The 24376-nt window shown below is 47.8% G+C and overlaps 1 protein-coding gene across 3 annotated transcripts in view; it reads left to right on the top strand.

The window, feature by feature from the left end:
* Nucleotides 1-24376, top strand: part of ZNF423 (zinc finger protein 423) — a 282147-nt gene that overhangs the window by 35002 nt on the left and 222769 nt on the right. The window contains exon 1 of one of the 3 annotated variants that reach the window (XM_063167746.1): nt 21218-21628. The exons of the other annotated variants lie outside the window; for them this stretch is intronic. Coding sequence (XP_063023816.1) covers nt 21589-21628 — 40 coding nt within the window. The 5' untranslated portion in view covers nt 21218-21588. Of the gene's footprint in view, nt 1-21217; nt 21629-24376 lie in introns of those variants that run through there. 3 annotated transcript variants of the gene reach the window in all.

Here is a 24376-nt window from a genome sequence, read left to right as displayed (position 1 = left end):
AAGGTGTGCACTCTGGCTGTGGAGACCTCCCATCACCCATTTTCCTTGAAACAAATACAACCATGGCAAAAATCTTGCAGTTATGTTTGCATGAGCAAATCTGCTCACTGCAGTAGCAGCCCCAACAGTCTGACCCCCCAGTTAGTTAACTGGTGTCTAAATGAGCCCTGTGGGTGTAAAGAGCAGGGAGCAGGAAGGACTGGTGCTTTTCAAAACAGGTTGGTCTTAAAATGCACATTTCGCTATCCAGACAAAAGTGAACAATTTGCATATTTTACCTAGAATGTTGTGAGTACAGTGCAGCTCCTGCTGCTAGGCTTTTGCTGACTGCTGATATAAGGTTTCAGGCTGAATATTTCTGGGTTTTCACATTCTTCTCCACATGGAGCTGCACCTTTTCAGAATCACCCAGTAACAGCACTAATATTTTTATACTTGTATTTAATTCATCAGGACCATCAGGTCTCAAAACTGGACCTGAAAAAATTTTAATTGAAGGTTAGCTAATTGCTGTCAGAAGCAACATCTACTATTTGTGTTTGAGGATTATGAAGACTGGGACTCTGTGAAGCTCAAGCAGGAGAGGCAGCATGGCCCCAGTGTCACAGGAAGGTTATCAAGAGAGGAGTAATTGCAGATTACTCTTTGTGGGGATAAACCAAGGAGTCAGTTACACTTAAATATGAGTATGCTTAAGTTAATTTGATTTTCAAACTAGATAAAGCATGGTGATCATTAACCAAAGCACTCGAGCTCAGAAGAAATCTCTTTGTGGCCTGAGGAAGGCATACACTGAGACCATTTAAGCTCTAGCTTCCCCTGTCCATGGACAGCATCCTCCTCCAGAGCCAGCTGTGCTTTTGGGGAGACTGTGCCCCCCTTCCCTGGGGTCTTGGTTCCACCCTCATGGATGTGTTCTCATTCTCTTCAGCCCAAATGGGTCACGTTAGGGCAGATCAGCATGAGCCCATCTGCCTGCGAGCTGGTGCAGGGACCCCAGAGGGGAGCCTGGCAGCCATGTGGAGGGGGAGGGTGCTGGACATTGATGATGCCCTAATTCAGTTTCCAAACAGCGTTTTGCATTTAGGTTATGCTGACAGGGAGTACCCTGCAGCTAAGCAGGAAAAAATTCTCCAGATTTGCATGCTTGGGGTTTGCATCAGTTTCTCTTCAGCCGTGTATAAGCAGTGCAAGTGAAACTGGGCTGCAGGTTCTGCAGGCAGGCAAAGCTCACACGATCTGCCAGGCCAGACATGTCACTGTAGGTGAGCCCAGGCATCATCCCCTGCCTCGTGGGCAGCTGGTACCCACAGACTGGCTCTGTGCAAACAGTGCTTGTGGTGTGCTCCCCACTGATGGGTGCTTGGCTGCCTCGCTGCCAGGGACAGCTTGTTTTTCCAGGAATGCTGCAGACAGCAGAGCTGCTCTTCTCCTAAGTGTATAACGCTATCTCCCCATGGAAGCGCTGGGATTCTGCTTCAGGAGTCTGCAATGCTCCTGAAGGGGCAGCGACCCACGGGTGCCAGTGGTGTGGGCAGTGGCAGCAGGCAGCTCGAGGATGTGGCACCTGCAGGAAGCAGAGACCTGCCAGGAGTTTAAATTGGATATCCCTGCCTGGAGCCCTGTGACACCGGGCACCGGGAGGTCTCTGCTGGAGTTAATCTCAGTCACATCTCCCTCCAGGGATGTGTTTGTAATGGGGTTGGAGGGTGCCAGCAATGCATGAGAGTGACAGACAAGCTGTTACATTGTTATATTTTGCTACCTATCATTTTAATGTCACTTCTAATGTATGAATTATACCCCCATTGTGTGTAATTATATTTCTCCTCCCAACCCTACTCAAGGAACAATGAAAAGATGGAGCTGTTAATATTAAAAACAGCACATCTCTCAAAAAAAAAGTTAGAGGTCACACCTTAATTCCTAGTGCAAGAGGATAGTTAATCAAAAGATGATGGGACTAGAATGAGTATGGGGACAAAAATATCCTGCACAATTTCTTGTGGAATTTAATTAGAAAGGAAGTATTAATAGCATCTGTATGTGCAACTCTATTTTGCCTTGTAATGTGAGTAGCCTTACCTGAAGCCAGACTGATGAAAAGCCCATTGAACTTCTTTTTCTTTCCTCTTCTTTTTTTTCTTCCTTTTATATAGGAAAATAATGAGCCAAAATCAATAATAATAAATATAGTAATAATACTTAATAGTAATAAACCCCAGCAGGAATCAACTTTCTATGAGCTCCCTTTAGAATTTCTCTTTTAGGTCAAGAGATGATGCTAATCGATGAGGCATTTTGCAAAAGTTCGTGCTCTACTTGTCCCAGTAATGAACCTTCAACCTCTAATTCTCTTAGTAGCACGTAGTTCCTCGATGGGAAAGTCACTGTGGGAGCCTTCATGTTGAAAAGCCAATTATTTATGCTAACTGGGGGCTTGGTACTGTTTGCCTTTGGTCCCTGGTTGCTTGGGCAGGCCTGTTCCGGGGCCACCCCGACACCGCGGGATGAGCGCTGGCTGCGGATCAGAGCTTCCAGGACGCTTTCTTCCCAAATGAGGGACTGTGCTCCCAGGGCAGGGACCTCATTCTGCCTTCAGATTCACAGAGTATGCCTGCTGGATGTCATGACTGCAGAAGGTTTTAGCAGAAATATAGATAGCTCATTATAACAAAGAAGTGGATTTCTTTCCCTTCCCACTCAAAACAGACTTGGGTTTTTAATACTCTTTTTCATTAATTTGCTCACAAAAACGAGAAAAAATTGAATTCAGTCAATGTCTTGTAACTTGATTTCAATTATGAGATCATAATGCAGACTGTTTTTTAATGAATTAAGAAATTAGGCTTTGTTAATTGAATTTAGCATGGCTTGTAAAATGCTTTGTTCAGATGAAAACTGCAACTAAAATGCGAAGCATTTTCTTTTGGTTATCTTGTTTGCTTTCCTTTTGTGGTTGCCACACAGGTGGGCTGGAGCTGGCTGGGGGCAGCGGGCAGAGCATGGCCTAGCTGTGCCTGGTGCTGGGGTGCAGGTTTGCAGCTCTGCTGGGATGTAATGGGAGATGTGGACCACAGGGAAGTGAGAGTGTGAGGAGGAAGCCAACACTAAATAGGATGGGTCATCCCTTGTGGTCATACATCTGTTCCCAGGTGTGCTTCTATGAATGCTATATATGAGGCAAACATATATATGCTATATATGAGTCCATTCTTCAAGTGCCTCTGTCTTCATTTTTTTTTTTCTTTTTAGCAATCCTGATGCTAAAGGAGATCGGGCAAATAAGCAAAATTAAATTTCATCCTTAGTCCCCAAGCACACTCTGTTGCTGGTGCCAGAGACCTGAGTGAAGCCTGAATGAAGCCCACTTGTGCCATTTCCTTTAGCTGGGGCCAGGAACTTTTCCAGTGGTTTCAAAACAACAGGAAGTGTGCTCAGGTGTCCCCTAGGACACCTTTGCACAGCACAAAAGCTTTAAATTGTCCTTCTGCTTCTCCAGGTCATTGTTGTATTTTCGGAAATACTCCTTTTCTTAGGACAATGAATGACCTGCACAGCCCATCAGTAGTGTAAGAGCCTTTTTGTGGCAGCACCTGTCCCTCAAAGAGCACACACCAGACAGCCATGTGAGCAGGGCCTATCACAACCACAAGGAGACAAGGTGTTTCTGGTCTCCTGTGTCTCACACTGGACTAAACAAAGACCATTGCCAACTAGATCACTTGGCAAAGCCAGTTCCTTGCCTGGCATGGGGCTGTTTGCTCACAGAGGTTTTATGGCATCACAGGTAGAAAAGAAGCCAAAGTCTTTGCTGAGCTGCACCATAAAGTGATGGTGTTTCAACAAGAGCCTCCTTAGTGCTGGTGTCAGGAGTGGAGATTCCCAGAGCAGCAGTAGTGGGATAAGCCCCTCCCAGCAGGGATGGCCAGAGTGGGGAGCACAGCAGGCTGCTCTATTAGCAGATGCCTGTTAGGAAGGGGGAGCACTTGGCTGCCTCAAAGCTTGGATTTCTACCTCCCTAGGCAAAAGAGCATGTTATGCAAGGGAGGTTTGCAATGACCTTTAAAGACAACCTCTGCAAAGCATTCAGGCACTCTGTTTTCCTGAAGATTCTTCAGCATGGGCTTCTAAGGAAAACTGAGATCTTATTTTATATATGACAAATGCAGGATGATCTCTCATCATATCTGGCAAAGATTTAAAAAGTGTATGTGAGAGCAAGTGTCATCCAGGCATGAATGTTTAAACACAGACCTTCTGGGATAATATGAGTCCCTGGGCTGAGGGCCTACACTTAGATCACTGACTCAGCTGAGTGATTTTTATGATTACATGGAGCCAGGCAACATGCTAAGGGCTGAGCACCTATGTGAATAGTAAATAATCCCACCATTTGCATTCCTCCAGCATGCCTGCTTTTCCACCCAATGGCCCTGACTACCTTTTGGAGGTGGTGGAAGTCACTCCTTGGTTTATATCTCATCAGGGGGTACAAAACCAGTGAGTGCATCGATCTGAGATGCTGTGCTACAGGGCAAGCTGTGCCTGCCATGGGACCACTGTGCTCATACAGCTGCAGTAGGCTTGTCCAGCCAGCCAGGCACTGGAGAAGGGGATCACAGCTCACTGCAGTGAGAGTCCACTGCCAGCACTGCAGCAAAGAGGCATTTTTCTGACAAGGAACATATGTTCCCAAGAGATTGTGATAGTATGAGCCAGGATCTTCTCATGTTTTCTTGTGCTGCTGTGAGTGTCACCACAGAGGAGGTGGAAACCTGGATAGGAAACCTGGGCAATCTTCCTTTGCAAACCCTTTATTTCTGGAAGGGAACCAGTCTCTGTGCAGGGCACAGGCATGTTCAGGCACTGGGGCCGCTGGCGACTGTCGAGGACTTCCAGCAACTCCTAGATCTCAGGCTCGTGCAGGCACTTGGGCTCCAATTATAGTGATATCTTGCTCTCAGTCCAATTAAAATTTCATAATCTCTCCCCCAGCTGGGGTGGACAGAGTGTACATCAGGTCAAGAAATATCTTCTAGCTACAGTACTTCTCTGGGAAGTTTTTGGCTCCATGAGGAATAGTACCTATACAGATCTGATGGAGAAGGGCTGTAAAACCGCAGAACTTGCAGCTTCCTTGCAGCCCTTTTTGCAAGCTATTTTATTCTACGTTTGGGGGCAGGAAAATTAGGCTTTGAAATATGAGTTGTAGATAAGGCTGTGAGGAAGCTTAGGATCACAGCCTTGGGTGAAAATAAAACTGTAATACATAAAGCATTAAAAAGGTGAAGTATAATGGCAGCCTCCAAAGACTTGTGAACAGCTGCAAGGCAGTCTGCCTTATTGCTGCGACTTTAACATGAATTATATGACACTAGGAAAGACCTGCTCCTGATCAGAGAAATGGCTACATGGCTGTTTGCTGCAATACACCGAGGGCTCTGTTTTAATCAGAGGTAGCTGCCATTCGGCCACCTTTTTGTTAATGGTATTATTGATTATTCAGAGCTGCTCACAAGCCTCAAAGCACTTTACAGAATTAGGGGAAGCCTCTGGAGCAGAGTTGTTGTTCGTTAGTTTGTTTTTCTTCTGTGGAGCAGTTTCACTGCAGACCAAATCCCGAGCTCTGTAGTTAGCTCCATCTTAACTAGACCTTGCTTAGCCAAAATTTCCACTGGCTTTGGTGCTCACCCAGCAGAGGCAGTGAGTGGCTCAGACCCTGCCCAGTGCAAGTGGCTAGTGCAACCAGTGCCACAAAATGCTTGGAATATTGTCTAGTAATACCTAAGAATTAAATTTGTAAATAATATATGAATTAATTAATTTGGGTCTTGCAGATGCCCATCTTTGAGCTGAGTGTTAGTCACAATTTGGGAACTGCATGTTGTGGGCAGAGCCAGGTAGGATGTACTGCTGCAGCCCCACACGGAACAGGAGGTTTGAGGCATTCAGCCCAGGCATTACTGGTGTACTCAAGCATGTTTTGACTCACCAGCCTTAGTGAACAGAGATTCAACCCCAACAACTGCCCATGTCCCTCCCTAGAGCTTTGAATTGAGAACATGATGTGCTGAGAGATAATGTGCTCTCTGAACTTGCGCTGCAGATGCAGCTAGTGAGGGGCAAGGAGATGGGCAAGCATGACTTTTCATCAAGTAGGAAAAGTTTCAGAGCAGAAGTCATCACCTGCTGCGAGCAGCTTCGGGCCTGGCATGACAGCAGCAGTGCTGCTACCATCTGTTGGTGAACAGCAGAAAAGGAGCAACAATAAACCCTCCATAAATCACATCCCAGACACGCAGGTACATGTGGCACCACATTGGCTGCCGTTCCTCAGCGAGCACAGGAGGGTGTGCTGTGCTGCACAGACCCCTTGGAAAGGCTGGGTCAGAAGCAGCCTTGGGGACAGTGATGGCTGTGCTGGCTCTGGTGAGCAGCAGGTGACACTCAGCTTGGGACACAGAGGGAGGCGGGCAGGGGAACGCAGGCAGAGCACTGCAGCAGGCTGGCAAGCAGCGGTGGCCTCCCACCTTGTTTTCCTCCAAAATCCCATCCCTGGTGGCTCTCCTTCAGGGAAGTGGCAAGGATGGCAATGTCAGGGGGACAGCACAGCTCCTGGGCTGCAGCCTTGCCAAGGCCACCCTGTGTGCTGTGAAGCACAGGCTCTGCAGGCACAGCAGGTGTTGAGGCCAGCGAGCCCGGCAGGCTGTCTTCTCTAGGGCACAGCAGCTGTGTGGAGCAGCCCTGGCACAGTGGGAATCTCCTGGTGAGTTAATTCTGTATTCCCAGGCCCCTTTAGCAGAATGTCCTGGTGTGGGGGAGCCTGGCAGAGCTGCAAAGAGAGTGGGCTGAGTCACTGTGAACAATGGCTTTAAGAAAGTGATGGTATGTCTTAACATCCAAGAAATGCTTGTAGAGATCTGAACCTGCCCTTGAAGGTGCTGCTAGCCCCTGGCAGAAGGGTTATGGCTCCAGAGGTTTATTTTTTGTTTTAGAGGACACTCTATTTATCATTTAAAAGCGCTCTCTAAGATGGCAACCAGCCTTGACCACAGCTCATCTTCCCAGCTCCCTGTGGAGCAGGGCTCCCGCAGCTCCCACTGAGGTTTTCTGTAAATGTTGTAAAGCTCTTTTTGTATTTTTAATAACAAGGTGGACAATAACTCTATTTACAGGGAAATCTTCCTTTTGCAGGAGTATCATGTATACCGCTTTCTTATTTGTTGCTCTCTGTTTCTACAACCCTCTTGCAAATGGGTAATCCTTGTTCTGATTTTTTTCTAGCAGAGATGTTTTGTTTTCCTGTTGGCTGATGCTGTCTGTTCAGTCTGTGGAGGATTAACCTATGTGCTGTTGCTAGGTGGCCTTAAGCAAAGAAATAACACAGATCACAGACTCCTGCATTCCTACAGTATTGTAACTCCCTTGTTCAGCAAGATTTTTCTTTCTCTGTCCCTCTTATGTTTTGTGTTCATGGTTGCAGAGGTATTCATTAGAAGATGCGCATATAATTTGAACAAAAATAATGGACCAGAGCTCTCTAAGATGTCAGGTTTATTTGATCTTAAAATATTTAGTAACACTCTTTGCCAGCTCTTTCCATGGCTTGTCTTCTGACAGTGGCTACACCTCCTCCTAATAGTATTTAGATTTTTCTCTTTCTCTTGTGAAGTCTTGGGCTCCTGAGGAATACCCAGCTCATCGTTACAGCCCACAGGCGCTGGGAGAAAGGGGTTCCAGTGGGGCTGGGGATCACACCCCCCTGCGACCCCCCAGGTGTGTCAGGGTCTCATCAGGGTCAGAGCATGATGGGTCTGGGCATCCCATTTTGTACAAATAATACCTAGAGCAAGGAAGAGTTCAAGGAAGAGCTGCAAAAGTGATTGCAGGGCTGATAGAATCATCTGGGGAGGCAAGATTAGAATTTTGTAGCTCAGGAGTGCCTTACTGCCAGGCCGCTGTCTACCGTGCCTGTCATATTTTGCAGCACTTTAATGCTTTTGCTCAAAGGACCTTTGAAGTCTCTTATGACCCAAATACAGCCTAAATCATGGAGCATTCCCCAGAGAGACATAGCAGTTATTGGCTCGGTTTGCTCCTGGTGAAACTGAGGCAGAGTGATTCAGGAGCATTGTTTTCCTCATGGCATATGCTCAAATGTGCAGTTCTCAGAGGTAACTGCACTTCTCACTTCTTGTGGACGCAGAGCCAGAGGGGCACTGCCCCAAGGCCATAAAATACTCACCAAAAACCCAGCCACACTTCTGTTGACTTCAGAGCCTAACTTCTATCTCTGCTCCAGCTCCTGTCTCTGCCAGTATTGCTCTGGTCCTCTGTGCCCTGCCTTCACAGGCATATTTTCTCCTCACAAAAATAGTGAGAAGGATTTGTGGAGTGGTTTCATAGTGAAACAGGACTCTGCAGCCTTCTTTTGTGTGTGCATATCTCTACCAACTTCTGACACCATTAGAGAGGCAGTGAAATCAAAGGTACCGTGTTTCTTCAGGTGGGTGGTGGAAGAGAAGAGCCTGTGAGGGCAGATGGGTGCTCTTTGCTGTGTGTCCCTGGAGAGAGCACCTGGAGTTCTGGCTCTGCCTGGAGATTGGTGTCTTCACCTCCAGAGATAGCCATCAGAATGACCCCATTGCATTTATCTTTTTTCCTAACCTGTTATTTATCCTGTTGTTGCACAAGTAATTCCCTCTACTGGCTGCTAATATCCTGGGATTTAACATTCTTTTTTACTTTAACCCATCCTGCTATTTGAACTGCTCATAAGCAGCATTTATCAGCCTTCTTCAGATGCTGATTAGAGCTGAGCAAATACATCACCGTGAATATTTAATGACTTGGGGTTTAAATTTTTCACATCTTTTCTTGAGAGTTCATTTTATAGACATTTTCTGATATGCAGTTATTCTTAAATCATTTGAAATCTCCTGAAATTGCACACTGGACTCCTAAATGAATATTTCACACCGATGCCACACAGAGCAGTTAACAAGTGGCTGTGTAAAGCCCACAGCGCTGCAGACAGGTCCAGCCAGCCCCATCCATGGCCCCATGCAGCTGTGCTCTGAGTCTGCATGCTCAGGTGTGCAAATGTAGGCAGCACTTGGCACACATATTTTCCACATCCAAAACATGTTTGCTGTCACTGTTTTGTCCACGAATGCTCAGGTCGTTTGACAGTAAGAAAAGGCAGGTACAGTACAGCCCCAGGCAGAGTGGGCAAAACCCACTCCAAATTACAGAGATCTTTGTTTTGCACCACTATCAGTTGCCTGCCTCTGTTTCTGGTTCCCAGCTAGGAGTGATGTGAGTGATGGGCCTGCCGAGTGCTTACCATGGATACGTTCCTCCTTCTCAGCCTCTTGTTTTTCAGGCTGGCTCATGTTGAATCTGGCAGTTTGCATTAATAAAATAGGTTGATCTGAAATGCCCACAGGACTTTTTTTCTCCTAACACAGCAGGGTGGGGTTTTTTTGTACATACAAAGGACTCTGATGTAAAAATACATATTTCTACAAAGCTCTTCTGTTCTTCCTCCTGTGGCTCTTTAGTTTGGCGGTCCCAGCCTGGCCCCAGTGCTCAGTGCTGAGGTGGCCATCTGCACCCTGAGAGCTCAGCACTGCAGCCAGGATGGGCGGATGGGGGTACAGCTGCACTGGGGGCCTCACACACTGCTGGAGCTCACTGCAGAGGGGAAGGGTGGGCTGGAAGCAGGGCAGTGGCTGGACTGTAGGAGCAGTCTAGGCCACAGTTAGCTCTGACACTTGGCAAGCCTTGGTTCATTACCGAGTGTCACTGTGTTTCAGTGACCTGTTCTCATCCAGCCAGGCTGCCTTTATCCTCTGGTCATGGGGCAGGAAGCTGCTAAAAATACCCTGAAGAGGCAAACTTCGTTGTTGACACTGATGTTAGTAGCTCCCAGGAACTGGAGGAGCTGCAGAGAGTGCCTGGCAGCACCCCCTGTCCCAGTGCCACCCTGACTGTGACAGGAGCCCTGTGGTGGTGCTGGACAAGGTGCACCTGAACATACAGAACTGCCCGGGCGTGAGGACCCACAGGCAGGACCCATCTCAGTGCTGGTGCCACTGACCCCTGGAGGTACAAGCCATCTTTTTCCTCCTGCCATGGCAGTGCCTGAGCCAGCAGCTGATGTGGTTTCCTCCAAGGGACTGGCTCCAGCCCCTGCATGCATGTGGCCACCCAGGACAATGAGGCAAGTGGCCTGGAAGGAGCACCAGCCCCCCACACCATGTCTCACCCTGTGGAGGACAAACCTCCCTCTCCAAATTGCTGGACAAGAAACAAAGTACTGTGTGTTGGGAACTATTTTAACTCCTGAGGAAATCAGGCCAGTTGTTGCTACCTTCTGAAATGACTCAGCCCTGCGGTAGCCTCCAGCTGAGAGCTCTGCCAGGTGCAGATGGCTGCAAATTCCAGAAGAGAAATTGTGATGGTTTCTAAACTTTATATACAAACTTCTGTAAACTTTGTACATATAAGCAATTTTCTGCAGGTTGTCTTTCCCCCCCACTTTCCTTACATAGGAGAGGGCCCTGCTCCCTGTTTGCAGCTAAAATTAGGAAAGTGGTAAAAACCTGCCACTGTGGATGTGTAACTTTCAAAATATGAACGCTAAGGTTTTGAAAAGGCCTGAATTTACTTGCTGGGAATTTATTTCCACTGGAAGTGAAGAGAAGCTTGGCATTTAGATTCCCTAAATTCATTGGGAAACCCCAGCCTACATGCCTGTTAGATATGCCGGACGCCTCCGGAGCATTTCACAAACTAAAAGCAGAATCATTGATGTAATCGAAACTTCCTGAAGTTTTAGCTGGCCTGCGGTATCAGGACTGCTCAGCTGTTGGTTATTAATGATCACACAGAAAAGAGAAGGCTCATACAAATGTTATGTCTTATTGCTATTGATTGCTTGTAAGGGTATTACTGGTATTACTTGACCAGAGTATGGTGAAATTGATTAACTTTATTAATTATTTATTGCGTAGTAACTAGATATTTAATGTATCTGTACAGCTATTGTGTCTCCTCTGCATTTTGATTAACGTTTTCCTCATGCAGAAGAACAAACCCGTGCAGTAAAACATCCTTTGTGACATGAAATCCGGTGGCTGCGCAATGCCAGCCCCCGGCGAGGCCGGTTCCCCTCGGGAGCGGGACCCTGTGCGGAGCAGCCACGGCTGCACCGAGCGCCGGAGCCACCCCGGGGCCACGGCCCTTCAAAATCCGCCCGCGGCCGGGGAGCGATGCCGTTCCGCAGCCTCGGCCGAGGCAGTGAGGGGCGCAGTGAGCGGCGGGCAGCGGTGCCGGAGGGGGCACTCGCTGTGTGCCCCGGCTGGCAGCGCGGGGAGTGCAGCAGTGCCCCGCTGCGGGGCTGGCGGCATTGCCGTGCGCGTCGCGGCCGCTCTGGGGGCCGAGCCCGGGGCACGCTGGCACGAACGGGAGCGGCCGCAAACCGGCGGCTTTGGGGGCGTTCGGAGAGGAGCCGTGCCCGGCGGGAGGGCCCGAGCCGCCCCTGCCGCCTCCTCCTCCTCCTCCTCCGCGCCCCCGCTCCGGCCCCCGCCTGGCCCCGCGGCTCCGCTCGCTTTCTCACAGCTCCCGCTGCTTCCCGTTCCTCCCCCGGCTCCCGTTGCTATGCCCCGCCGGGCCGGCCGCCGGCAGGAATTCGTGGCCTGTCCAGCTGCTCCCAGCGTGGCCCCGCGCCCCGGCTGTGCCGCCGGGAGCCCCTCCGAGCCGCTCGCCCGAGGCTGGGCACGGCACCAGAGCTGCGGGCTCCCGCATGCCGCAGCGGGCTCCTTTCCCACGGCGCGGCCACCCGGAGCCGTGCTTTTTCTCTCGAGAAGACGTGTCAGGACCTGACAGTCTGTTGTGCCCCGAGTGGCGATGGCTCCCGGGAATGGCCATCACTTTGGGATCACATTCCCCCGGGATCTGCGGGCAGGAACAGTCAGCCCCGCAGCCGCCAATGTGGCCGCCAGAGCCGGCCCCGCAGTGCCCACTGTGCCCGGCGGCTGCGATGTTCGAACTGCCCCGGTGCTCCGTGCCGAGCCGAGCCGAGCCGAGCCGTGCCCTTCCAGCTGGGCCCTCATGGCAGTGCCAACCTAGGAAATCCCCTGGTCGCCCAGACAGCAGTGGTGGTTGCCCAGAGATGTATGTAAGCTTCTGGAGCAGGAGTTTTTCATCTGCTGCCCTCGTGGATGGTTGTGCTCGCCTCTGGGAAATTCCACACACCGGGACCCTGGGCATTCGGTGCCTGATTGGAGGACACAACAATAGTATTGAGATACGTAGCAAGATAACCAAATAAACAGCAGGGCAAATTTTTAAAGTTGATATTGTTATAAGTATTTTAAGAATTTGCACTGATGCATATTAAAATGGGCATTAGGATTTTAAAATACAACCATAAAAATAAATGTAAACAAATCCAGTTCTCTTTATACCCTATGGCCTCTCCTATTTTGCACAGCTGGCTGTAAGTCTTATGGCTGATAAGACTTATTCCTTTCTATCTACAAAAGGAGTCCTAATAAGAGAAAAATAAACACTGCCAATTGCAGGATTTAAACAGAACATCAATTTGCCTGATAACAGGGAAATATTCTCTGACCCTTCCAAAACCCTCTGGAGAGATGGAACTGAGAGAAGTCTGAAGAAACCTATGCACATTCTATAGAAACTACTTGACAAATCTTACTGAATTTAATAGAAAATGAGATCTTTTCCCTGGGTTTTTGGCATCATAATTCAATAGCAATGAGATAATTTTCTATTCAATAATTTCCTATTCAATAGTGAAGAGATAACTTTCTTGTGAAGTTTTTTACAGGAATAAAAACTGCATGTTGTCACACTGCCACCTGCTTCCCACCCCAAGCTCATCCACGTTATCACACCAAATCAGAAGGGGGACCAAAAATATCTTGGTATTAAGGAACAAACTTTCTTTAAAATGCCTCTTTCAAAACTGCCTGTGGGTCTGCCAGTGCAGCTGTGGGGTTTGCTAATCAATAGCACCATGCAGTACGTTGTGTCTTTTTGCGTAATTACAGAATGAAAGCAGGCACAGAAAAGAACCAAGTGGAAACTATTAATTTTGTAGAATGGGACTTGATTTGTGTTTCAGTTTTCTTTTCTTCAGTTCAGTGGGAAGGAGCTGGAAGAGGAGGTGACAGCAGCAGTTCGGCTGCCTGTCCTCAAGTTGCTTGGTTTAATGTGAAGCCACTGTTTGGACTTTGCTTTTCTGGACCTATGAGCAGCTCTGAGGGTGGAGAGGCAGCATCTCCTGGAGCAGGGATGTCAGGCAGGGACAGGCTGAGCTGGGACATGTTGTACTGCAGTTGTGAGCACTGGTTTCGTACCACTGCTTGCCAAAGCGCCCTGTGATGGTTTTCATGGCAGAGACAATCTGGAGGGTGAGAAGGTTTTGGTGCAAAGCATCTTTACTTGGTGCACAGTTTTTAAAGACACAGCAGTAGTAGATAGCTGGGTAACGCTGTTAGGATTGGAAATGTGCTCGAGGACCATTGTATACATACTTGCGAGGAAACAGAGGCGAGGAGAGATCGCTTCTCCCTGTTATTTTATTGCGAAAATACCAGTGGAGTGGAAACCTTTGGAAACATATGAGTTTTTAGACAAGCTGTGCCCACCCCTGTAAAATGCTTCCAAGAGTTCAGACCATGGCGACAGGTTTCTCTCTGACACCCGATAGGAGCCGGTCCAGACTGCTGGTTGTGCTTGTCAGCCTTTGATACCACATTTTGAGAGTTTCCATGGTGTGGGTGCCGCCAGGTCCAGTTCCTGGGGTGAGTTTGCCCCAAGGCCTCACAACACTTCCTAACCCCTGCTGGGACCGGGCTTAATGGCTGAGAAAATCCGCCATCCACCAGAGATGATCCCGGACTAATGTGAATGGGACTTTTTGACTGTAGGGTGGAAGGAAAAGTGATGTGCCCACTATTAGCTATTAATATTGCTAAACTTTTCTCTGGGTAGAGAAATCTTCTGTCTCTGGAGTGTAATTCTGAACATCTCATAAACATTACACAGATACATGGTACAGAAATTTATAATCATAAAAAGAAACAAGGATGCCTGAATGTATGGGGGACATGAATCACTCCTAATGCTGGAGGTCGATCCATAATACTTTAAACAAGTATTCAGAGTCCAAGTGCTAATTATCTGCTAATGGGGTATTTGTTCTCCTTCAGTTATGTAAAAGTACACGGCATTCAACTTAAAGAGTGCACTTAAAAGGCTTTGTACTGGTGGAGAAGGAACAGCTTTGAAGGCTGCTGCCGTGCTTTGCCCTGGAGCTCCTGGAGCCCCTTGCTGAGCTCCTGGTGCTGCCCTTGCTGTGCCTCTCCTCTCCTCCAGCTTTGTCATTCCAACTACTTTCGTTCCCCGTATCTCAACATTATCCCAGTCAGCAATGCTGGCAAAGATGTGAATAAAATTATAAACCCTATATCGTGGCTTTTGCCACCGCTGCTGGCCAGAGAGCAGTGAAGATGCCTGTTGAGTACAAGGGGAGCTTCCACCCGAGTAACAAAGCCCGGTAAAGTGAATGAGCTCTTTGATCGCAACCCTGGGAAGAAAGGGTCTCAGTGGGCACAGTGAACTACTCTCACGGGGAAAGAGATGCAGTGACCCATCCTCATTGCAGAAATGCCTTGTCGGAGCTTGCAGAGCTGAGCTGACATCAAGGAGAGGGTGAGGGACAGGGGCCGTGCTGGAGCCAGCAGCTGGAGAACCTGTAACATACCTCCACTGGCCAGCTCACCTTCCTACACCAGGGCTTCACCCACTTTTAACTAATTCAAAAGAATAATGTATTTAATGTATTTTTAATTCTTTATGTCCTTTGAGCAGCAGCACAGACCCACGGCCAACAGGAATGAAAAGAACACAGAATATGCGGCTCACAGAGAGAGACTTTTCTCTGAGCTGTAATAAAAATATGGAAACTTTATACTTTCTTATACTAAACATCATAAGTTAGTAAGTAACATTATCACTAAGTTTTCATTACAGAAATATTCAAAAGGCAGATGCAGAGCCTGGAATATCCTTTGTGCTAAAGGTGTTTTTGCCAGGAAGTTCAGATCCTCTGCCTGACTCCCTCACCTAATTGGAACAGAGGCCAAAATGAATAAAAACTTTGCTTGGTCAACTATGGAATACCTGCTTGTATTTGTAGGGCATTGCATGGATCTGTGTCTTCAGCACTAATATCAGTAATGACTTTTACTGTATCTATGGAGAGGGGTGAATATGTGATTCATCTACAGATGGGTATTTTGTGATATTTGAGCTAAATTCAGCTCCAGTGTACAATAGTATTTTTAAAAAATTTTCACTAACTGCACCACTTACTCTATCTTGATTTCAGACTATTGTAACTTCTTTAACTAAAAAAAAAAAAAAAAAAAAAATGGATAGAAGTAAGAGCCATACACAAGTGGAAAAGAGTTTGAAATTGCTGCGCTTATTAGAGATGTATGAATACTAATATTGGTACACATGGTATGTGCACATGAAACAAGTTCCTAATCCTGTTCCTACCAAAATGTGTTTCACAGTGAAATTTCCCCTTCCATTTTCAATGCCCTTGATAACATCTCAATCCCTTTTCACTATAACTTCCCAAAGTTATACTCAGGTGCCCTGCCTGCAGACACCTCTCCTTTCCGTGCACATCCTCCCTCTGCTGCTCTGTAGCCCAAATATAAGGCTATGTCAGTCCTTGCTTAAATCTAGAATGTGGGATGCCAGTTATTTATTTATGTAAAGTGTTTGGAGGCTTTAACTCAAGAGCACCATAGAAACTGGGCTGGCATTGTAGTCGGGGCTTTTATTCAGGTTGTCTGATGAGCTGTGGATGCTGCCTGCCTTTGTGTGCACCAGCCCCGTGTTTATCCCAACGTTGCCTTTGTGTTCCCTATTTGACATATTTTACTGTAAATAAAGAGAGACGCTGTCTTGCAGCTGTATCCACTGTGACATTTGACTCTCTGCTGAATGATTGCATTGTGCTGTGTGCTTTGAAAACATTATCTCTTTTAAGGAATAATCTAGTCCTTTAATAGTTTCCTGCATGTGCCTGTATTCCTTTGCACATCCAGAGAGCTCAGGTGTTCGCTCACCTCTGTCAAACCTCAGCCACGGCAGCTCCTGCTGTGCTGAGGGCTCGTGAGGGTACGAGTGCCTTGGATACCAGGTCTTTGCACTGTTCAGTTCCCATTTTGCCTGGTCTTCTTAGCTGGACCTTCTGATCTGATTGTGCAGTATGGCTTTTTCTGGGACATGAGCCTTTTGCCACATTTTTTAGATATTATGCAGCATCTCTTAATTAGGTCTATTCATATAATATATTCTTTATTATAGGTTGACTCTTACTGGCTGCTATACAATTATGGTGATCTTCCCTCTGCTGCATGCTAATGGGTGATCACCCTCTCAGTCTTTTTATGTGTTGAAGATACTCCTCTTTTTGACTTTGCAAAGTTCAAATTCTTACTGAGGCTGGCTTTCTCAAAGTAGGCCTGATTCACTGGGTGCTTAACTCCCATAGTTATTGTTGAACATCCCTTTAATGAAGATTGTATTTTTGTCTTTACAGAACTGTGTCATTTTTATACAACTTGTAACTGCAAACTGATACTGAAATACTTTCAAAATAATTCTCTATATTTAGAAATGTATAGGGGTTTGCTCTAAGTACTGAATGCAAATAAATCTATAACTGTAGAGGGGCTGGTAGTCCTGCCTGCATTTTCCAGAGAAATCCCAATCAGTTTCCTATAGGGCTGCCAGGGTAGGACTATCTCAGATGTCACTATTGTTATGGATAGCATCTTCCTGAAAGTCGTCAAACTTTAAAAATGGTGTTCACTGGGCATGCACGTGGCAGAAGAGAGCAAAGCAAAATGAAATCAACATCTTGAGTTAGCTGGCGTGAAAAGCAAGTGTATGGTTCCCCAGAAAAGGAGCACATTGAAACCAGCCCTGGTGTCTTTGAGGAGCAGCGTGGCAGTGAGTGCAGGGCAGGGACCACCACGTCCCCCCAGATCAGGGCTCGGTGCCTCCCTGGCAGCCTCATGGGCTCGGATGGCCGATCTGATGGAGGAGGTGGCGGATGCCTCCACCAGCAAATCCTGTTTTCAGACAAGCCATGCTGAGCTCGGGGGGCTCCTCTGCATCTCAGGACTAGTTCCCTCTCACCAGCAGCTGCCTTGTGTATAGTATAGGATCTGTGTCATGCATAATATAGAACAATGACATTCCCAAAAGGGGTTACAAGCAGAGAATCCGGCATCCAAATTGTCCCAGCGACCTGATGAGACATGGACGTCATTCGGAGCTGCGGGAGGGCTCTCGGTTCTCTCCCGGAGAGAGCAGCTCTGCACTCTGGCAGTCTCAGCTTTGTGCTTTTATTAAAATTCCCCAGAATAAAAGGAAAAAGCATCTGTGAGGGAACAAGATTGATAAGAGATTCAAAAAATATTTTTATTACATTCCTAAATTACCATAATTAAATTAAATTATTAAATGTATTTTTATTAAATTAGCACACAGGCTGGTGTCACTTGCCTTAAATATTTTAATAAAGCCTGTGAAGTCTTCCCTTGTTATTAGTGCTCTGGAATGTATCTATTTTAATGACAATATGAGTTTAAGTTCTGGTGTTGGGAAGAGACCCTGGATGGGTGAACTCTCCATTTCTCTGGGGGGCCCAGCAGGGTTATGGGGGTTTCTTTGCTCAAGACGGGCTGTGGGACCACATAAACTCCATGTACATATATCTGGAGGAGATGCACAAATGATGTGTTGTGACAATAGAGCAGCAAAGCATTTAGGCACATGTTGGAAAACTCTGTGGAGCAGAGATGTACTTACAGAGCAGGGCCTGGAGGAAATCTGTGTATTGCTGGGTTTGAAGATAATAGAGAGGGATGAATTAATAATTATATATGTGTGTGCTACATTTAAAGACAGATAATTTTTTTCTGTCAAATCTACCTTCCTGCTTTCTTTATCACTGGCTATAAACTGGGTATTTCTCAACAGATGCCACCATGGAAGGCACTGGTTTTAAGGGTGTTCGAAGCTGCTGTTTTTAGCAACAACCCTAGGACTGAACTTGAACTACTTTCATGGGAGGGGCTGGGGATGCTCAGACCAGGGCTCCTCACCTTGCTCTGAACTGGGTAGGGCCTTGCAAATAACCTTCTCACTGGCTCTCTGGCAACAGAAAAGGTAATAAAAAAATTAAAATGAAAATCTATAGATTTCCTGATGAATTTAAAAAATGGAGAAAAGTTGTTTCATTTTAATTGTGTGATTTAAAGTTGTTTTAAAAAATGTAGAAAATGTGGGAATAGAGGGCTGGATGGCAAAGAGGCTTGGGGTGGCAACGGGGCTTGGGAATTACTTGCCAAGTGGAATGTGTAAAACTAAGATTGAAATCCCCTCTTTGCTTGATTGCATGGGGATTTGAATTTGGGTCTCTGAACTCCTCTGAGAGTGCCCAACCGCCAGCACATTCTGGGATGAGAATCTGTCCTGCTGAAGCTGTTCTGCTTTGTAAGAATAATTAAATATTCATTGGGCCAGTGAGAGAACAGAAACAAGTTGATAGCCTGGGGATTAAGCCTCTCCAATAAGACAAGGATACAGAAGTAATTCAGTTCCTGATCCAACTCTGATGCTGAATGGATATGAATCTAGGGTCACGCTGACCAAATTTACCAGGATTCTGTGTTTTTAACCATACACATATCACAGCATTTTTTCCTCCTTGTCAACTTTCCTTATTTCTTTACAGAAACTGCTACCACATTGCTTTTTGTAGTGGTGAGTCTGTGTCAACTAGAGTTATCCCCATTTTTATTGGAATCAGAATTGGGGCCATGGGCTCTTTAGCAATCCATCCTTGTTCCAGGATGCTTTTTTGAACCCCCAATTTGCTACTTAGTGCAGTGGGGTGGAGGAAGTATACCTTGATTATAGGACATTACAGGAAACATTTTTTACTGTATGTCCAGTCTGTGGCGGTGGCAATCTGGAATCACACAGTAGGAGGGAACTGTAAACCTTTAATGTGACATTAATAAACCCAATAGTTTCTGTCAAACCTTAAGAAAACAGAAAATCAGCACTAAACATCTGGTCAAATGTGCTGCTGCAATAAGGAAAATTTTTACAGTTCTATACTGAACTCACCTGATTAAATGACAAACTCATTCCTGAGTTGCTTGGGTTTCTTTTGGTGTGGGCAAAAAGAAAAAAAGGAAGATATTTTCCAGATGGAGCTCACTAGCAAGAAAGCAGCGCCTATACCCAGCCCCCTGCAGCCCCGTTTGGTGCAAGCCCGCAGGCTGGGCAGAGCGCTGCGTCCTCTGCACTGCCCTGGGGCCTGGCTTCAGCACCTTCCTCTGACACGGCTACTTGCACAGGATCTTGGCAAAAACCCATTCCTGTCATTCAGGACACCTTCCCTTTTGATGTCCAGATACACGGCTGGACTCTCGTCATGGGCTGAGGATGCTTGGAAACAATTCCGAACTCGCTGCTTGGGGCACAGTGAATGAACTGCTGGATGCACCTCGTTCTTACACAGCAGTAAAGGCTCCGTGAAACGAACAAACCCTGTCTAAGCGGGAGAGGAAATTGATGGAGTGTTTATTTTGAGTAATTTCATTCATAACTTGGCACCAAGTGCTCCGTGAGATGACAAGTTCAGATTTTTCTAGAAGCTGCCTTCCCAGTGGGCAACTCCAGTCCTGCTAAATTTAACACCTCAGGAGAGGCAGAGTAAAGTAACTCTCCCTCCCAGCTCTGCACAAACAGGCAGCGGAGGGGTGTGTGTGTGTGTGTACGTGTGTGTGCATGTGTGTGTGTGTGTTAGTTAAAAACCGCCCGCGACTTTCCCCGCGGCCTCTGCGCCCTTCGCGCTCGGGGGAGATTTCAGTGCCCCCGCCCCGGTGCAGATCAAAGGCGGCGCGGCCGGGCCGGGCCCGTGTGCGGGGGCTGCGCTCTCCGGGCCGGGCCGCGGGCTCAGCGCCGGCCGAGCCGAGCCGGGCCGGGCCGGGCCGGACCCGACGGGGCGGAGGGAGAGGGGGGGGCGGCGGCTCCGCGCGGCCGCGAGTCCGGTCCGCGGCGGCGGTCCGCGTTTTGCGGGCGGCCGCTGTATTTCCCGGGCCGTCCATGGCTCGGTGCTGTTGGCTCTCTCTCCGTCTGATCGGCGCAGGCTGCGCGGGGCTCCCTACGGGATCAGAGCGCTCCCCCGCCGGGACTCCACTCCTCACATCCTCCTGCTGGGACTCAGCTACATTTCCAGCCAAGCCTGGCTTTATTATGTGTGTCTGCACTGCAGCCCCAGCAGCAAGATCAGGAGGAGGAAAAGGAGCCAGGACAAAGAAAAGAGAGGGAGGCTGGCGAGAGCTAAAGAAAATAAAAACCCAGGGCAGCAGCGGCAGCAGCGGCAGCAATGAAGGCAGGAGCGGTGCCACCTTCCAGCGAATAACCCATGGAGGCAGCTAGCGGCCCCGGCATCGATGCAAAGAAGCACTTACCTTGTTCCGCGAAGTGCGTGCGTGCAGGGGAAGGCGGCGGCGAGCGCGGCCGGCCGCGGGGATCCCACCCGCCCGCCCGCCCAGCTCCAGCTCCGCGCCGCGCACGGCCGGCCGCGCCGCGCCGGGGACACGGGGCGGCCGCCCCTCGGCCCCCGCCGCCAGCATAAAAAAGGACTCGTCGCCCTCCCCGGTCAGCGGCGGGGGCGAGGAAGGGAGAAGCAGCCGGGGGCGAGCGGGCAGAGAGGGAGGGAGGGGGCCGAGCGCGGCCGAGGGAGGATTTAGGAAAATCGCAACAAGGTCGCACCCCCGGAGCGCCCCGGATTGCCGGGGCCGGAGCTCCTCGTGGGTTTAGACACTGAGTTCTCGCCGCGCGCCCTCCCCCACCCCATAGCCAGGGACCCCGCACAGGGCTCTGCTGCTTTTTTTTTCTTGCTTTTTTTTTTTCTCCTTTAAAAAAATTTATTATTCCGAAAGTGCGAGCCGGACTGAGCCGCAGGGCGCCTGCAAACTTTAAAGAGAACAAAAAGGCGGGTGGGGGTGCGGGCCGGGCTCGCTTTGCGTCGGTAGAATTTGCACATCCAAGGGGGGGGGGAGGGAAGGAAGGAACAAAAAAACTCCAAAAAACAAAAACCCCAAACAAACAAACAAAAAAACCCAAGAAGGAAAAAAATATTGCAACTGTTGCGCCCGCGATTTTTCTTCTTTTTTTCTTTCTTTCTTTTTTTTTTTTTTTCAATTTTTTTTTTTCCCCGGGGGAAGGTGCCCGAGGGGGTGGAAAGAGGAGTTGAACTTGCCGCATTGCAACAGGCGAAAGAAGTGAGAAAATCAAATAATCGATCCCGCTGCTGCCGCTTCGCCTCGCAAAGTTTGGAGGTGCGGGGGGCGGGGGGGCGAGAGAGAAGGCAGGGAGAGGAAGAGAAGGAAGGGACAGGAGGAAGACGAGGAGGAGGAGGACGAGCCACGGCGCCCGGACATGTCCAGGAGGAAGCAAGCCAAGCCCCGCTCGGTGAAAGGTAAGGCATCCTCCGCCGGCCCCCGCCGCCGCCGCCCGGCCCCGGGCAGCCGCCGCCGCCTCCGCCGCCGCGACGCGGCCAATCAGGGCCGGGGCCCGGCTTGGCGGGGATTGCGAATCCCCCCCCGGTACGGGCCGGTGGTGGCGGAGACCCCCCCGGAACCGACGGCGAGTCCCTGCGCGGGGCATCCGCCCGCCCGCCGCCCGTTCCGGGGCTCTGTGGGTACCGCGGTGCCGGCCGAGGCTCGCCCGCGACACGTGTCGCGATAATTGATGAAAGAAGCCGGTGGCATCGTTGAGGCGGGGAGAGAGGAAAGTTTCGCGGTGATGCTCGGGTGCGGTGGCGCATCGGCGGACCGAGGAAGGGAGGAATGAGCTCACTCGTGTTTTAGCCAGTTAGCCCGAAATTAATGTTCCTTTATGATTGGGAATAGTAGCGCCGTCTGTTTGCTCCTTCTGTCCAATGCGCGTAAGGGTGGTGAAAGAAGGGGAGAATTAAACCCGATTTGATAGATAGGGGTTAAGAATTTGCTTGGGCTTGAAGAAACAATGGCCAAATTTAGTAACGGCTTTATGAGTAAAGGTTAGACATTAAACTATGCGTATTCTTCTCCGTGCCCAGCGAAGCGGTGTTTAAAATCTCCTGTTTACCTCCGTAAGGAAAACAGCTGCTGGAGAAACGTAAAGGGAGGGCCGGGACCAGCCCCGCGCCGTACTGCACGCATTGCCAGCTTTTTGACTTTTAAGTGAATGGGTGCGAGAGAGAAAGCGGGATTCCCGAAGCCTTTCGCTCCCAGCCACGAGGAGGTTAGCTGATGTTGGGGAAGGTTTTATTGTCCTCTGCACAAAGCAGAAGTCGCAAACTCAGTGGACCCGAGGCTTTGTTGTAGAAACACAAAAGGATCAGAACTTTGGATGCCCAGAAGATGAAACAAAAAGTCCAAAGCTTTTGTAATTAAATAACTCGTAAGTGAACAAAATTAGTGTGCAGTTAATCGACCCGCTAAAGAACAAACTGAAACCCCATGCAGGGCCATTTTATATTATTTGTGAAATATCTATTCTTTAATAGATGATTGCAGTGTAAGTTGTATGTGCTTCAAATGTTTATCAAGTTTTTGTAAAATCGGTCCTTCATCTTTGTACAACCCCCTTAACGATTTTCCCCCAAACTAAGAGCGCCTTTTAGCACCATTGTGCTGTGGGGCAGGTTTGCAGCGTGGCTTTGTGACCCTCCGCAATCCTGGACAATCTGCTAAAGGAGCTGCTTCAGTAATTTGTAGATGAATGTTTCAGTCTCTGGCCAGAAGAAAGGGCAAAGATAGAGCTATTTCTAGGGGATGCTCTGAAATACATTGTTTGAAACTAAAAGAATCGCAGTTTGAGAACAGTGGAGCAGGCCTTGGGTCATGACTTCTCTCAGATCAGGGGATCATATTTAGTGGCCAGGCCTCTGGAGTTTAAAATATTTTCCTGTGCTAAAGTGTCACATTTAACATTCAGGAAATAGTTCTATGCCAGTGCAAACAGTGTTTGCTCTAGAAGCTCACTTAGTAAGCCTTGACATCTTGTGACATACAATGTTAGATATTTACCATTTATTACTCTTTTGTTTTCTTCCTCATTACTTTTAGGCTGCAATAGCTCTTGCAAGTGGTTGATACTTTATAATGAAATTTTGACTCTAATTCTGATATAGAACTGATCACTATTTACATGATCACTTTTTATTAATTAAAATAGGTAGCTTACTGGCAAGTCAGCTGAGAAACATTATCCCTGTAATGCAGAAAAATCTAGAAGGTCTAGATTTTTCAGTGAGCTGGGTGAAGCCCAGTTTTTAAAGATTCAAAATATTTCTGAGGTCTATAGGCACAAAAAAAAATGTTTCCAGCTTCAGCAAAAACTGGATGTAAATTACAGGTCTTAGTTTGAGCTGCCTAACGGGGAGTCTAAGAATGAGCTGAATCTAGGTGAAATTCTGGATAATAGGAGGCAGCTCATATGTGCATGTAGGATAAAGAAATTCTTCATTTCTTTCTATTCACCCATATCTCTGCTTGTAAAAAGTCCGTTGTATACATTTTGTGGTCTAGGGAGCTGGCAACCCAGTAGATTGCCACAGTACACGTTTCCATGGAAATAATTGAGATGTAATAAATAAAGGCACTCTGAGGTCATAGGTTTCCCAATTCAACTGAGAAGAAAACAAGCATAAATTACGTGGATATATGTGTGGCATTTAGGAGTTAAAATAATTTAACAGTTTTCTCTTTTCCATGTTTTATTTCACTTTGTATAGCAGCTTTGCTGTTTATTAACCACTACGAGATTTGTGTATCCTTTTTCATTCAGAAACATTATGCACTAAAATAGGATCAGTCTGTGCCTGTGATGAAAGGGATTATTCTGCATGCAAAAAGCAAGCTGCCTGCTCTCAAAGTGGGAGCAATGCTGACTTTAAAGAAGTGATTGACTTTGACAGAAGTATCGAATGTTGACAAGTCTTAGATGCGTGTTATTGCAAATGAAGTGATAGCAAACCCAAAGTGGATGCCAGCACAGCTGCAGGTCAGGTGGCCCCTGTGCTGTATTATGAGGTCTCAGGTTCAGCCTGGCAGAAAACTGCAGTAATTCCTGCAGCTGTAACTCCAGCAGTAGCCCTGGGCTTCCCCCTGACATGGGATTTATGATTTGCAATACAATTCACTGATTTGTTTTGACCATTAGTTTGTGCAAACTTGAAGAT

The sequence above is a fragment of the Melospiza melodia genome, chromosome 13 (genome assembly GCF_035770615.1).
Source record: "Melospiza melodia melodia isolate bMelMel2 chromosome 13, bMelMel2.pri, whole genome shotgun sequence".
Taxonomy (NCBI): domain Eukaryota; kingdom Metazoa; phylum Chordata; class Aves; order Passeriformes; family Passerellidae; genus Melospiza; species Melospiza melodia.
This window is presented reverse-complemented; position numbering and strand designations above follow the sequence as displayed.